Source organism: Serinus canaria, chromosome 3 (assembly GCF_022539315.1).
Source record: "Serinus canaria isolate serCan28SL12 chromosome 3, serCan2020, whole genome shotgun sequence".
Taxonomy (NCBI): Eukaryota; Metazoa; Chordata; class Aves; order Passeriformes; family Fringillidae; genus Serinus; species Serinus canaria.
Genome location: NC_066316.1, coordinates 17486436 through 17502517, shown reverse-complemented (window position 1 = coordinate 17502517; position 16082 = coordinate 17486436). Strand labels below are relative to the sequence as shown.

Below are 16082 nucleotides of genomic sequence, written 5' to 3'. Positions count from 1 at the left end.
AATTTTTAAATTTCCCATAGCAGTTTCTTGCAGTGACTTTCTCACATGGGATTTGCACGTATTTTTTCCCCATCTCTTCCCTATGTGTCTCTTTCCAAACATTTTTCTTTTCTAAATTTTCATTGGTTTATCAATCTTTCACTTTTTTGCCTCCTCGATTCGCTTCTGCATTCCCATTTCTTTCTCTCCTTGCTCTTCCTTTCCCTCATACATTCATTCTTCAGGCTCCTTTGCCACTTTTTCTTAATTAATTCCATCTCTACATTTTCCTGGGCAGTATGCAGGGGCCAACTGGTAAGGTGTAACTACCCTTGCCACAGCTAAATGGGAGCAGGCCTGAAGCTTCTTGAGCCCTTAAAACCATTGCATCTTCCAGACACCCCTGGGCTTTGAAAAAGGAGAAGACCAGCACACAGATCCTGACTGATCCCAGGCAGTTCAAAAGGGGAGCTGCAGCTCAGTTTCTTCTTTAGGGAGGCTCTCAGACCTCCATCCTTTCCCAAAGAGACTCCCAAGATCCAACTAGAACCTGAGTTGATATGTTTGGATCAAGGTCTCCCTGCTGTTTTGTAGAGAAGGTCAGGTCAAGATATTCTTGCCATATATTTTTTGATTTTTGCCCTCAGTTGTCCTTGGTTTAATGTAGTCAGAAATGGTAGAGTTAAGTACAAAAGGTACAGGTGGTATCTTGCCAGAAGTATTTGTTTTTATGACAATAATGTGCCTGGTCTTAAATACCCCTTCTTTGTCAGTGCTTTTCCTTGGATGTGTGATTTTGTGATCATGTTTTTAAGAGCAGCCCCTATCCCTTCTCTTCTGTTTTGGTTGATTGAAAAAACCCAGCTGGACTTTGCAATGTTTGGGCTGACTCTTGGTTTCCATGACTGTCTTAAGTGTTTTTTTTTTTAAATACCTGCAGCAATCTCAATCTTTCTTGAATCTGAGTGACCAGAATTATTTATGTTATTACAAACATTCCCAGCACAATTAAATTCTTGACTACAGAGAAAGCCTACTTTTGTCAGAAATGTTAGGTAACTAAAAATTACCAATGACTATCAGCAGAAAAATACCTAATAAGTCCTTCAATTTCAGATGCTCTCTAACATTGCAACAAACACCGATTTTAAGTTATAATTTCCTTTAGACATGTGTGAGTAGTTTGTATGATTTTAATGCCTTCTTTCCAGAAGTCAATCTCACTCCTAGCATTTATTTGACTTCTCTTCATACATTCAATAAAAGAAATTCAGATCTGACATCTTAGCCAAATTCTTGGAGGTCAAGAAAGCTGCAATAAGCCCATTGCAGCTTTGTGGTCTGTAGCCGCAAAGATATCCTTCTCCTACTGTTGAGAGTGCCAGCTCACAGCCCACTCCTGCTTTGATTTGCTGGTGATCTTTCCTTTCAGTGCTCAGCCCTGTTGAGACTCTCGTGAGGGAATGCTACAGAAACTAAGAGAGTCACTTCCTGAGAAGAGAAATGCCAGACATTAAACAGGCAGCTGAAGAAGCAAAGAATAAATACAAATATTCTGCTCTTGAGAAGGAAAAGATTGTTTCTCTGCCAAAAAACTAGAATCCTTGTAGACTCCAGTCAGTTGCTTCTGGAGAGAACCAATGTTGCACTCTGTTTTTCCTTACAAGATTTAAGGCAAGTGTTTCAATACTGGGTGCCTGATTAAATTAGATATCTCTAATTTATATGTGTGTTCCCATTATGTAGGTGAATGTCACACTGGAATGGAGGGAATTCAGTCTCTGAATTCTTGTGTTTAACCACTCCCCTTTAAGGGTACACAAGCACTACATAGGTTGTCTTTTTTAAATCCTTTTGTTAGGACCATCACTTATCATGGATATGTGGGTACTTTTATTAAGATGATTAATATATTACTAGCAATCACGGTTCAGTTTTAAGATTATTAACAGACTGCTGAATTGTCCCCCCAATGGCATAAAGGGTACGTTAACCCATGTGTATAGAGCAGCACCAAGATGTGATAGTCACCTCTTAAACAGGGTGATTCAATATGTGATTTTCAAAGTATGAACAAATGAATGATACTGGTCCATCTGCACTGGGCCAGTTCAGGAAGAAAGGGTACTTGCAAGGTAGCAGGAGTGGAAATGAGATGTCTGTTATGTGATTGGATGGAAGTGAAAATTGAAGAACAAAAAAACCATCCCCAAACAAATAAAACACTTTACCCTTCATAAAGGAGGAGCTGTTTCCCAGCAGTACCTATCAAGGGATTTGTTTCAGTAAAGAAGGGAGAGAGGGAGGATTGTCACATCAGGACATCAGTGGTCTTTTAGGCAGGGAGCACACTGGCATGGGCCATGTATCTTGAGCTAAGAGCACAGCACACAGTGCTTCCTGCTTCTTCTAAAGGGTTCAGAAACTGATACATTTTCATGAAAGCCAGAATAAGGGAAGTTCACTCATTTTTCAGTTATAGAGCTGAAATATTCATTTTTTTTAATCCCTGTACGTATTCAAGGCTTTTGTAGAATAAAGAAAATAATTAACATTAGTGCTAAGCTGTTTTTATCCCTAGAGCTCAAGTGCTTTGGAAGGATGAGAGTTACCAATCCGATTGAATGGTTCCATCTGCCCAGTTTCAAAGACTTGAGGCAATTGTTGGAGAACCTGGTGAATGAAGCTCAGGCTGTATGAGATTGGACAGTGGGGAAAGACTCCTTGACCTCCTTCTGTGAGGCTGTATCTTGCTCCTCAGAGCTGGAGTTGTTTGTGTGCATGCTTGTTGGTTGGAGAAGGCACATAAGGTAGAATGTAAGGGAGATAAAGGTTGTTTTATATAAATTCTTTCACTTTTGGAAGTTAACTCTGTGGAGTATTGAAAGTGAAAATAGCTACTTTTTTTGATTGTCTTGTTTTCCTCTATTGAACAGCACTCTCTCTTTGCCCTGGAATGGTTTAAAAGAAGCTGGAATGTATTTCTGCTAAAACTCAGTGATGCTCAGTGTTACAAATCACCTCATTCCCAGGATAAAATCCATTGAACAGAAGCATCACTGGTTACAGTGCTGTTCTGACTTCTTGGTGTAGCTCAGGAAAATGGGAAGGGTCATTGCTGCTGTTTTAATGGTGTGATTTATTGAAACAGAGGCAAATACAAATCACGCTGTCAAATCAGCAAAGCAGACAGTGTCACCTGGGCCTCAGAGTACATTTTATTAAAGGGTTTGTCTTGGAAAGGAAGATAAAATCTAGCAACAGAACTGAAGATGAGGCAGTTAAGATAGAAAACATGCATGAATTCCTTGTTTGAGGAGCTGAATGTCCTCACTTGTCCCCTTGAAAAGGTAAAGCTGGACAAGTAATGATTTATCTGGTGCCTGATGTTTTCAGCTAAGAGTGAGGACTTCTAGGCTCTAACCACTTTTCCAAGACCCTACCTTATTTTTTATCCAGTGGCTCCTGAATATGAAGTGCATAAACAGTCTTTTTACCCAGTATAAGCTTTAGGTGGTTATAGCCTATGGGATTTCAGCATTGTGTTCCTTGACTTGGTTAAATTTTATCTCCTTGAAGCTTCAAACACTCCTTGGGTTATGGTACTGCTGTCCATTGGGTCATAATCCTCAGACACAGTACCTAAGACTTAGTTGGTGAAGTCAGAATGAGATTTCAGGAGTTTTCAAAATTGAATTTGGGACATTTTGCTAAGGTTGTTTGAAAATGGAGGATTGAGGGCTTGTATAAGTTCCATGCTCTTGAAAACTTTCTTCATATTTAGAGATCCATGCTTTTTACTCTTCTCATGCTGCTAGACTTTTCATTAATAACCTTCATATACAATTCAATAGTTCTAGTAAAAAAAAAAAAAAAGAAAACAACTTTAAAAAATATATTTCAAATTGCACAGGCCAATGAGTCAACCCAGTAGTGCAGTGAATTGATAAATAGCCCTGGTCTTACAGCTGTCACGTAACACATGTAGATGAGCTGTAACTCACTGTATTTTCCCTGGCAGAAAGATTTTTGAGGGTGACTGTGAAGGGGAGGAACACCAGAGTGAGCATGCATTGTTTCATAGAAGCTTTGGGGTAGGCTGAGTCTTTCAGCTGGAAAAACTGAACATCTGGTAGGCTGAGACTTTCAGCTTGAAAAACTGAACGTCTGGTTATTGATTGTGTCTATTCCTACAGTGGTAAACAGAAGAGTTGAAACCAAAGTCAGAACAAAATCTCCTATTGTATAGATTGCCTGGCACATTGTGCACATTTTGAGCAGTGTGGCTGGTGCCACTTCAGTGAAGCCTGTGTATTTCACCAGCTTCTTCATGTAGTGAAGAGCTCAGGAGAGAGGCACTGAAAGATTTAGAGCATGACAACTAGTGCTAAAATTATATCTCCTGAAAAAAAAAATTTTTTTTTGCAGGCTGAAGGTTTTTTTATTTCTATACTTTTTTGGCAGTTCCACTTGCTAGCATTAAACTTGGACATCAAAAAACCATCTTGAGACACAGTTAGAGGGTTTGCTCAGCACCAGCTTGGAGTTGCAATTATGGCTCATATCTTACCAAGAGCAGCAGGGAGAGCTGACCAGGAGGAGTCTTCTTGCCTCACTTCTCTTCTCCTGTCTTATATCAGTTAGTGGCTAGATACTGATACCACTGCTTAGCAGGTGGGTGTGCATCTGAATTTGACCATTTTTAGCCTTTGATGCCTGATTGTGAATAATTTTCTCCCGGCAACAGCTGTTTGAATAAGGTGACCATCTGTTCCTTATTAAAAAAAAGAAAAAAAAAATCATTTTTTCAGTGTTGTTCAGCCTATATCCGTTCAATATAAGGACATACTTTGTCCCACATTTTGGCAGTGATCACACGGAGGAGTCTATACAATGATTTTATTAGATCCATGACTGTTGCATAGGATATAGAACATTGCAGGCTTTCCTTTTCCTTTACCAGTATTCATTTTTCTGATTGTTTACTTTTTTTTTCCAAATTTCTTTTCATTTTTGTATTTTCTGGTCATACAAACAGGTATTCAATATCTGCAATGCATTACTGTGATCCTGTAACAATGAAAAATTAATAGGACTGTTCTACATTATGCACTTCTATAAGAAAACAGAATATCTTTCCCACTGAGGCTATTTTTGTCTCATGATGCCCTTTGTGATGTTGGTGATCCTTCTGCCTAATTTCTTCATGGATGGCGTCACCATTTTTCAAAGAGATGGCTCCTGAGAGTAACCTGAACAGGATATGAGTAAAAGAACCTGCCATGAGTAAAAGAACCTGCCAAAAGAAGCCTTTGGGCAAAACAGCAATGCACATTTGGAGAGCCAGATGATCTCTCTCTTTCATTTTTTAAAAATAGTGATCCATGGCTCTGCCAAGACCAGTGTATAATCATATATTGTGGGTAAGATGTGCATACAGGCAAACCTGTATGCACATTTAAGAACCTGTTCGGTTCTTAAAAACCGAACCTTTTATTTCATTTTAATCACTGATGCACATCTGCTCCCATCAAGAGATAAGGATTGCAAAGAACTAAAAATTATTGAGAAGTCTCTTTAAAGCCCCCCCAACCTTGAAGCCAGCATGGTAATGGAAAATAGGGTTTCACTTTTTGAAATTTGTGGTGATGGTAAATAGGTTCTTACTTTTTGAAATTTGATCATGTAGCAAAGTAAAAACAAAACCAATATGACATCCTAACCAAATGACACAGTAAAATAAATTTCAGTTTTCACTTACTAAGGTGTTTGTTGAAGACTTGCATTCTCATCTGTTCCTTGAGGCTTCTTTATTTTCTACAAGTGAAATAAGGATTTAACCAAACACCAGGTTCTTGTAGTAGTTTTGAAATGACCTCTTGAGCACAGCCTGCACATGCTTTTGTTGTGTTCATTATAGTTATCTCACAGAAGAAAGAGCAACAGGTAATGCATTTCTTTGTGAACAGAATGATGATAGGAGAGTCGTTTAGGGCCCAAGTCATGTTTTTTCCTAGTGATTTTTTTTTTCCTTACCTAAAATTTGCTTTTTAAATTCTGAACGTGTAGTAGCTATTCGGTGAATTGTTTAGTAAGCCATGATACTGCTTAGCATGACAATATGCATAGACTTCTTAATGATTTGGAAAAGGACAACACTTCAGAAACAAAGGTAGAGGAATAGAGATATTTGTTTTCATGCTAAAAATCCAGACAAAATTATTTCTGCCAGAGGAGAATTTAAAAAAATAGACAGCTTTATTATTCATCTCCCACTGAATTTCAGTGGGCTTTGTATGGCCTGGATTTTAAAAAATCCTCCATTTTTCTTTACAGAAGATTTTTTTATTGCTGTTGTCTACAGCACAAGCACTTCCGAGCCTCTGAGTGAAATTAAGTTTCTTTGTCCAAACAGTCTCAGTAATCATTACACCAGATGAAGGGGAAAAGCAGAGTTTCCATTTCTCCCTTTGCCTTTCCCATTGCTAACCTCTAGCAAACAGCTTTTTGTGGCACAGCTGGTGAGAGAGGGGCTGGGGTGGTGGCTGGTGGCAGCCTAACCTCAATCTTACCATGTTGGATCATGGCACACTGACTCTCCTAATTCCCAAGCCAGTATCTCTAGTAGACTGTCTGCAGCATCCTCTGCACTTTGTTTCACAACTTTTAGGTTGTGCCTGCATTCTAGCATCAGTGCTTCCCTACCAGGAGTGTAAAAACACCACTGGTTTCTAGGAAAAAAGTTTTAGGCAGAGACTGGGAAGGAAGAACCCAAATATGACAAAATGAGAGGTAGCTATGCAAGGATCCCGAAGGAAATGAATTTCAACAGGGTAAACATCTATTAACTTAAAACTGATATTTTGGTGTGATGCTTTAAGCCACTTTATGGCTTTAAGCCATTAATTTCTGCTGACATGAAGGAAAAGCTGCTGGTCTGTAGACTTTTCCAGGATGGGAGGTGAACTGCAGGTGTGTGGAATTGGTACTAGGAAGATCACAGAATAATTCACCTCGGTCATTAACCAAGCACCTTAACTCTGGTAGTACTTGGTAGCTGAATTGTGAGAAAGTTGATCAAAGCTGCCCAGCACAGATGATGGCAATAATTTACTTGTATTTGTCTGTACTTTTTGATGGGCTGCGAGGCTTTAATTTACAATAGAAAATGCAGATACTTTGTAAGTTACAGCAAAAGGATATTTATACAAAGAAGTTGTGATATGTTTATTTTCCTGTCAACAAATAGAACAAAGTTAGTAGTGGAAGAGTTTAATTTGCCTTTTAGAAAGTTAAAATTTCAAAGACAAACTTGAAAGAAACCTGTATTCATCTGGATATATGGTGCCACACCTCTGATTTATGAACATAATATTAAATCTGTTCATAGAGAGCTTTTAGCTCAGATGGGGACAACTTCTTGTTTTATTTTCATTCTTGCCTTTATAAGTTACTTTTTTTGTGATCATTCCTCTTGGTTTTTCGTTAAAATCAAGTGCTAAAAAATAGATTATGGATTTTCTTCTGAGTTGTTATTTTTGGTTGGAAGCAAAGCCTGAGATTTTAATGCATGGAAATAAAATTCGATAAACATATCATATCTCATATAGATGATTGTTAACTGATAAGATAAAAATTATCAAACCTTATGTGGGAAGCATAACATGTTTGAAGAAAATGAAAAGGAAACAGTAAACACAAGATTTTTCAAAATTTTTTTATTAGTAATCAAACACCCCAAAAAATTGTCATGGAACTGTCAACGCTGCATGTGAGTTATGATTGCAATAAATTGTATTTTTGGGGGCAAGTGTTTTGTTTTGTTATTTGAGCCAAATGTTCACTATTAATGTTCTACCAAAGTTGAAGAGCTCATTATTATGCCCCACCTGTATGTTGTCATCCATTCCTCTCTGTCAAGGAGATGAGCAGTTGCAAGGGCTTAGAAAGTTGAACAAACTGTAATTGTTGCATTCTATTTCACAGCCTATCTGTAATTAATTTGAGACATAGTTCGGACTTTCCCAAAGCAAAGTTAGATTAGCTAGGAACTGAAGAAACTTTCATCACATGTGTGGGTGGATTCTTTGAGATCAACTTTCTGGATCCTTTGATGTTTTGTTTTGAATTCCACTTTCAATCTATTTTTTTTTTCTGATGCATGATCTCTGTCCCTAACTCCACATATCCAGTAATTTTCCTTCACCCACTCATTCGTATGGCCAACAGACATCTTTTTACCTCGCATTTATTGTACCATTTCCCTTAAGTCTTTTGTTGGCTTTTGGTTTTGTTTTGGCTTTTTTAAATGCTAGTATTTCCAGGTCTTGCTTAGAAGCTTTCTCTCACCCATTGTTATCTTCTAAAATGTCACTAAGACCATCTGCTCCAAACTGACTCTGCTGAGCAATTCTAGTTCTCTAAGATCATTTGCACAGACATTATTTTTCCAGACAGATGGTCTTCAGCAAAGACTCAGTAGCAGAAAAAGCATAGAAGTCTGGCAACGGTAGCAATCATATCCTCTTAAAATAAATGAAGCACATATTTTCATGAATTTTAGTACCTCTTTGCCATAGCTGCCTAAGCTGAACATCTGTCTATGTGGATATTAAGCAGTGGCTAAGAGTTGGATTCAGGGAACAGCTTCTGTGCATGGATAATCATATTCCTATTTAGAAAACAGACATGTACATGCCATAGTCTCTTGAGGCTTTCAGCACAGGCCTAACCTCCAACCCTTTTTTAAAGGGCTTAATTTTTCTTTTTTGTCAATGTGTATTTTACCTGTAAGCTATTTCTCTCTGTTGAATTTGGATTGTGCCCTCATTAAAGAAGTGTAAGAGATTATGCTCATTGGTTATCTCAATAGTTTTCACTGCCCTGTCAGGTACCATGTTGCTTAACAGCCCCTCTGGTCCTTATGAATGGGATCATAAATCAAAAAAACCCCAAACTGCTTGAAGAGGTAATTACACCTTTCATTCTCCCATGCTCATTGCCTGCAGACCTGCTGGCCTGCAGGCAATGGATGCTGAAAACTACACTCTTCAAATTAGTACATGTTCAGTCTGACACTTGCATAGATAAAAGTGTATTGGAAAGATCCTGACTGCAACTTAAAGTTTATATAACTAGAAGCTGTGGAATAGGCTCCCAGATTCCAAATGTCTTTTAACTTTAAAAGGCCCATGCAATTCACATGGTGATGGCACAAAATATTTTATCCTTGGTCATAATTCCTGTGACTGGTAACTGCTAAGCTTCCTGGGCTCACATATCTTAGATATAGAAGGAGTCCCTGCTGTAGCCATCTCTCTTCAGTAACAACATTCAACATAACATGCAAGAGATCATGTGCCTATAAATAATTCTTCCATTGTTAATATATTTGTAACAGTAATAAAATATTTTGATAGTTTAAAACAATGAAAATGGTCAGAGAAGTATTTTTAAGTAGGGAAAATGATCTTGAAGTCATCTAAGATAGATGTATGCCAAGCTCTTTAATCTAGAACCCTCACACAGTAACACTGCTGTTGCTGGGCTTCATCATGCTTGGCTTTGCTGTGGTAACTCATCCATCCATCTTTCCATCGTTGTACTAAAATGGCCTAGATGTGTTTTATGAAAACCCTCTTTGAAACAGTCATGGCTGATTACCAAATCAGCCCAAAGTGGATCATAGCTGTGCTCTCTGAACTCATTTACCATGGTTTCTGCTTTGCTCATATGTATGCTGCTCATTATCAAAACAAACCAATTAAAATTTGCTTTTATACACTGTCTAAGATGATCCACAGCAATGCTAATGGACAGACACACTGTTAGAGAGCTTCTAGAATCCTGAAGTGACTTTGATCCTGTAGCTGTAGTGGGCCAGCTCAGCAGGGGATTTTTCAGCTCAACATATGTGGCATTTCCCCATAGCATTTCACTCTATTGTTTTCATTCTGCACATTCAGTTATTCAAGTTGTCCTGTATTCTGGATACACAGACAATATACTCTTTATATTCTTCTATATTCTCTAGTGTAGCAGTGTGATGTCATAGTTTGTCTCAGGTATCCTGTCCTTTCCCAGGTGTCAATCACTTCCCCCTCTCCCCACCCTGAACCCCGCTCGGTGCTGTCTGTCAATCCTGGCATTCCAGAGGGGCATCGAGTGATTGGCAGAGTTCAAAAGATGCCCTGCATCCCTGGGGGTCCATTGGCCCACCCAGGTATCCTTTGCGCCTGAGACCTGCCCACCCTGCACCTGGTTGGTGGGTTCCTTACCCCTCCCCTCCCCCTCTCCCGGGGGTTAAAAGAGCTAGCAACCATGCGGTTCGGCATTCTGTTAGTTGTTGTTATGGGATTTAGAAGCCTGCCATCTGAATAAACTTTGGATCGAACCTCTGGCAGAATCCACTCCTTCCTTCACCTCGCCTTAAAGCATCTGCACAGAGGTAAACCGGGGCTTGTGCATGTCTGAACTTGTCTCCAGCGCAAGCTGCAGCTACCAGACAGCCAGAGGTGTCTCTGAGGCGAAAACACTACAGTGCCGCCTTTCAGTCAAGCAGCAAAGGCTAGACAAGCCCGGACCAGCCCCATCTGGACATATATTGGAAATTATTTCCTTACTCTAGTTCTTGCTTTTATTCATATAGGTCTGTTTATTCCCTGTCCTAAATAAAATTGTCAATTGATACTGTTTCACTTTCAACTGTGGCCTTTTAAACTATGAATCCAACTCCTCTCCTTGGAAATCTCTTCTCAAGTCTTTTTAATCCTATTTCTGTTCCTCTAAATGTAGGTATCTTTGAGCCTGCTCCAGAGTGCACTTGAAGCATATATGCTTACTTCACAGCTTCAGAAAGATAGGTTTAAAGGAGACTCAGAGTTGTGCCAAAGGATGCTTATGTGTTTTGTTCTCTCATAACATGAAATTTAATTATTGCAATGCTCTGTTTCTAGCTCTTCAGAACACTACTGCTCATGCATCTGCTAGGATGAATGATTAAAGACGAATGCAATGTAAATCTTGGACTTAGGATTCTGTTACTTCCACAGCAAGGAAATGAGTTCTTGCAACTTCCTCTGACGTGCTGGTCTCTTGGCATGGCACCATCCTGTGCAGCCCTCTGGGAAAGAAACATTGAATTTAAAATTAGTAATTCATTGACCTCATAGTGAAAGCCAATTACATGTTGGCTTTCACTATGTAGTAATTGTAGTAATTTAATGGTTGTTTAAAAATGTAGTCAGAAATCCATTTTGAACTGGGATTTTTAAACTCATTTTATATACATTTTTTTAAGCACTGTTGTAGTTTTCACTGGTAAAGCTAGTACTGTTGTTTATTTGTCTTATGTTAGACAAGCCAGAATTTCTGGGGGAACCTTAGTATCTTTTACTGGACTACCTGATGAAATTGAAAAAAATTGCAGTTTTTTTGATCCATTGAATCTATGACATTTTTTGTGTCTGGGAGACCCTTAATACTGTGTGACATGCCAGTAAATAAATAGGATACAAAAATAAAAACAGCCTTTATGACACAGACTAAAAACTGATTAAATGCTAGGTTCTTAAGTATAATTACAAACTGGGAATCATTGCTGGAGTTGATTTGATTCTGCAGAGGTTCCAAAGGACTGGGGCCAAGAAATTATCTCTCTAAAATCTTGCTAATCCAGTACATCAATATAAACTCATTACTAATAAAGTAAGTAGGTTAAAGAAGAAAGCCATAAAGTATAAAAGAGATTAGTGCTGAGTGATTGATTGGAAAGCTCCATGCACGTAAATTATGTGTTTTTTGACCAAGTACAGTCATAAATATCTAGGTACAAAGATTGTTGACCATGCAGGATACAATAACCTGTCCTGAAGAGGGCTCAGAGAGGATGAGAGATCTGAAAGTCAGCATCAGCATTGCTGCACATCAGGGAGACTCAGCAGCATGGAGGCTGAATGAAATCCTCAGCTGGTGAAAGACTGGGTACCCAGTAAGGATAGGATTGTGATGTAATATCCATTTAACACTGGCCTGACCTCTGCTGAAAAAATATCTGATGCAGCTACAGTTCACAATTCAAGAAGTAAAAAGATTTATGTGAACGATTGAAGGGATGGAAAATGTGCCTTACAGGAAGACATTCAAGGGAGTTTTGACTCTGTGTCTTTATCATCACAATCTTAAAAGTCATCTGGAGAAAATAATAGTTCACCAGTTCCATGAAAAAATTAATAATAAGAACAAAACCTAGAAGTCAGTGTAGGATTGATCAGCATTTTAAAGAGAGGCACAGATATAACTTTTTACAAATGACTGTAAACAGTCATTGGAACATTTCCCCAATGGCTGTAATAGATCAGTCTTGATTGTTAATTCAACGTTTGTATGTAAAGGAAAAAAGGACTATGGACCAGAGGCAAGAATTAATGCCAATAAGCCCGACAGTTAACATAAAGTACTAGGTTAGAAATCCCAGTGTTCCTGTCTAGTCTTAAACTTCTGTAGTCACCAACATAATGACTATTTTTCTTTAAATTGCTGCTTTTGGTGGAGTTTTCTCTTCTTGGTGTTTAGATTTTACTTTTTAAACTGGCCTTTCCTAAACTAATCCTTTTATAAAAATAATTATTTTTTAACATCACACAGACAAAGCCATCAAAGCTTGTCATTATAAGGTTTTCAAGCTATAGACAGTGGATGCTCCCTTGTTGGCAATGTCCCTTTAATGGTACCAGCTTGCAGAGCAGTACTGACAGGTGGCAGTTGGGGCTGTCAGAATATGCACAGAGAATGATTCAGTCACACCCCTCATCCAGACCTGTGCTATGATCCTCATTTCTGAATGTGTGCAGAATCTTGCCTTGCTGGTAAGAGGGAGCCAGGAGGGCTGTTCCGTTGCCTTTGTTATTGGTGTTCCTCTTTCTATGGACTGGCACCAAAGTAAAAAGAGGTGTGTCAACGCAGGGAAGAACTCTGGGGAAAAAAACTCCTATATATAGGAATTTAAATTAGACAAAATGCCTTTCTCCTACTTTTATTTTCCTTCTGTTTCTGATATCAAGGAACAACTGTGGATGGAAACCATCAGGGCCTCCACTAGCTGTCAAGCAGTCACCAATAGGTATAACTGATCCAGGAGCTCACAGGCCCCAAGTTACCTGGAAATGTTTTAATACTGGAAAAATATTGTAAGGAGAGGCGTTGCTGACTATTAATGAAAACAAACAACTTGGTTTAAAGAAATAATATATAAAGTATGCTTAGTAACTGCCATGTCTTTGAACAAGTATCTAAAACATGAATTCTACCAACACTAAGACTAATCTCTTTATGAGACTGCAAAGTTATTTTCCTTCTCTATTGTGCCATTTCTCATGGTTTACCTTTTCTTCATGTTTGATTTTTTTCAACATCAGTCATTCATTTACAACACTTCTGTTTATGTAACTGGGCTTTGGATTAGGCTTCAAGTTGCCATTTCCTTCCTGTTTGAATAGGGATTTCTTTTATCCAGAGGAAGGAAATCAATAATTTGTCATGACAAACCAATGCTCATTTGGATTCACAATGATGCAGTCAGCTCCTCTGTTGTTTCTAAAGCATTTTAGGATAATGGAAGAAGAGCCTTGTTTCTGATTTTTGATGTTTTCCTTTGTTTTCCCTGATTTATTTAACATGTGTACCCCATTTGACCATTTGCAGGACAGATTACAGTAAAGCTATAATTTTGTATGTTTTAAAGAAGACTGTGCTTTCTGTGTCCCAAGTATTTCCCAGGGGATCATTCAGGGATCCATCAAAGGATTAACCTTTGGTATGACAAATTAACAGATGTATCTGCGGGAAAAAGCTAAACTATACTTTGCCATAAACTTGCATAATCTGTACTGTTCCTTTCCAATCATAGCAGATGGGAGATTACTTACAGAACTGAGCTCCCATTCTTTTTAGGTGCTGCTACCTCTGCAATCCCACCTGTGCACAGAACATTCTCAGTGCTTGGCTGTCTCAGCACAGGGAAGGCCCAGGTACTTTCCTGCCAGTCATCCCCTGCAAACTGTTTGGAGATTGCTCAGGGAGCCTGGGTATCTTTGTGTTCCTGAGCATCCTGGCAGCGTAGACCGGGAGTAAGTGAGGAGCCCTCAGCCTGAGCCTGAGGTTTTCCCCTGGCTTTGCACTGTCACTGCTTAACCACCTCTCTGTCCATTTGCTTTTCTAAAAAGAGGTATAAAGGACAGGTTGCTGAGGGCCCTGTGAGCAGCTGGTGCAAGGCTCTGGCTAGAACGGTAGGTCTGGGGAATCTCCAGATACTTTGTGTTCGCTGGGTCGAAGAGAGAAGCTGGGCGCCAGTCCCGGCGGGTGAGGGTTTTGCCAGTCTTTTGTTCCCTACAGTCTTTTGTTCCCAATCCCTACAGCCACGCGCGTACGGGCTCCAGGTTCGGAGCCTCCCCTCGGCAATCTTCCCCCTCACCAGGAACAGGGGGAGAAGTCCAGGCACGGCTCGGCTCGGCTCGCCTGGAGCTACGAGGGGGCTGGCGTGCGCTGCCTCGGTGCAATCCGGGGGTGCGGCTTTGCAGGGGCAGGGCTGTGGAAGGTGGGAATGAAGCGTGGGTTGGGTGCTGGGGAGGCGTGAGGAGCGTTCCGGGAGCCGCGAGCTGGGAGGGAAGGGGGGCCGAAGCGATCCTCCCCTCCATGATTGGCAGCGCGCGCGTCCCCCCCCCCCCCTTCCCTCTCGGTTGGTGCTGCCCCTCGGCAGCCGTGGAACACGCATCCGCAGCGCCCCGCCGGTTCTCTCCGCGCTGCTCTCCACTTGCCTCTGCTGCGCTCATTTGTTTTAAATTTTTTTCGCCCTCCTCCCCTCCTATCTTTTGGCGCTTCTCCTCTCGCCCGCCCGCACGGCGGGCTGCCTCCGCGGGCGCGCAGCTCGGGGCCATGCCGCCGGGGCCGCCGCTGCTTCGGGGCCCCCTCCCCGTCCTCTTTCTCCTGCACTTACTCGGCCCCCCGGGCCGTGGTGCCGTCTACAGCAACCATTTCTTGGTGGAGCTGCACGACGGGGGCCAGGCGGAGGCCGAGCGGGTAGCGGAGGAGCACGGTTTCGGTGGGGTACGGAAGGTAAGCCCCCCGCGCAGGGTCGGAGCTCTGCGGTGCCCTTCACGTTGGGCTCGGGGCATGCGGTGTCGTGTCGTGGGCCTGCTGGCGGCGTAGGGGTGGTCCTGGCGTGGTTCTGGCCGCCGCACACCTGCGGGAAGGGACGGTGCGGAGCGCGTCCCGCTGTACCCGCGTTAATTTCCGCTTCTCGAGGGGCTTTGAGGAATAGCGGTGCCAAGAGCAATTGCAGGTGCTTCTGGCATTGGCCCAGCAGGGTGGTTATCTTGGAGGGAAAGCGGAGTTTCCCACATGGTAACTCGGTGACTTTTGACTTACTATGTAAACATCCTGCCATGGAGAAACTCCCATTCTGCGGGGCTGGAGCTGCTGCTTAGGGCTTCCCGAGCGCGCCTGGAACGGCTCGGAGCACGTACGGGAAAAGGAGAGACTCATCTCCGTGGAGAAGCCTGCAGACAATTTGAATAGAAGATTTCATAGGGGTTTTGACACTCAATTTTTGATGCTGGTGGGCTTCTTAATACTCGTATTATTCTCCTAGAGAAATAGGATGACCCCATGATAAGTGTGAATGCTTTTCACTAAAAATACAGGTTGGGAAACTTCAAGTGCCATTGGAGGTTGTTTTCACTCTTGAGGTCCTAGGAAATCAAGTGTAGCCAGAGTGACAGGTTCCCTCCTGGCTCCTAGAGTGTCCACCTCTGCTAGAAATCTCTCCTATTCAAGTAATAATTAGACCTCTAAATATTTTAGAGTACAGTAAGACCTGGTGTAGAAACAGGGAGAGGCTGATACAGTGCCCTGGTCAATACAGTTCCTGGCAGACTTGCTTAGAGGGGTGCGAAAGGAAAGCGGGCTGTGAGTGTTGCTGCTGTTTGTTTGGTTTTTTTCATTTCCTGGCAGTTATACAATGACAGCCTGGTCCTACAGCCAAGGAAATGAATGATAATACCACCCTGAATTTGAATGAGTGAAATGGCTTTAAGCCTTGATTTAAA

The 16082-nt window shown here is 41.0% G+C and overlaps 1 protein-coding gene across 4 annotated transcripts in view; it reads left to right on the top strand.

The window, feature by feature from the left end:
* The window catches only part of PCSK2 (proprotein convertase subtilisin/kexin type 2), a 134090-nt gene that overhangs the window by 9223 nt on the left and 108785 nt on the right, over positions 1-16082 (top strand). The window contains exon 1 of one of the 4 annotated variants that reach the window (XM_050971978.1): positions 14608-15090. The exons of 1 other annotated variant lie outside the window; for it this stretch is intronic. In XM_050971978.1, the coding sequence (XP_050827935.1) occupies positions 14671-15090 (420 nt within the window). In that variant the 5' untranslated portion in view covers positions 14608-14670. Of the gene's footprint in view, positions 1-14607; positions 15091-16082 lie in introns of those variants that run through there. 2 more of the 4 variants (XM_018921945.3, XM_009097167.4) reach the window with 2 other exon arrangements.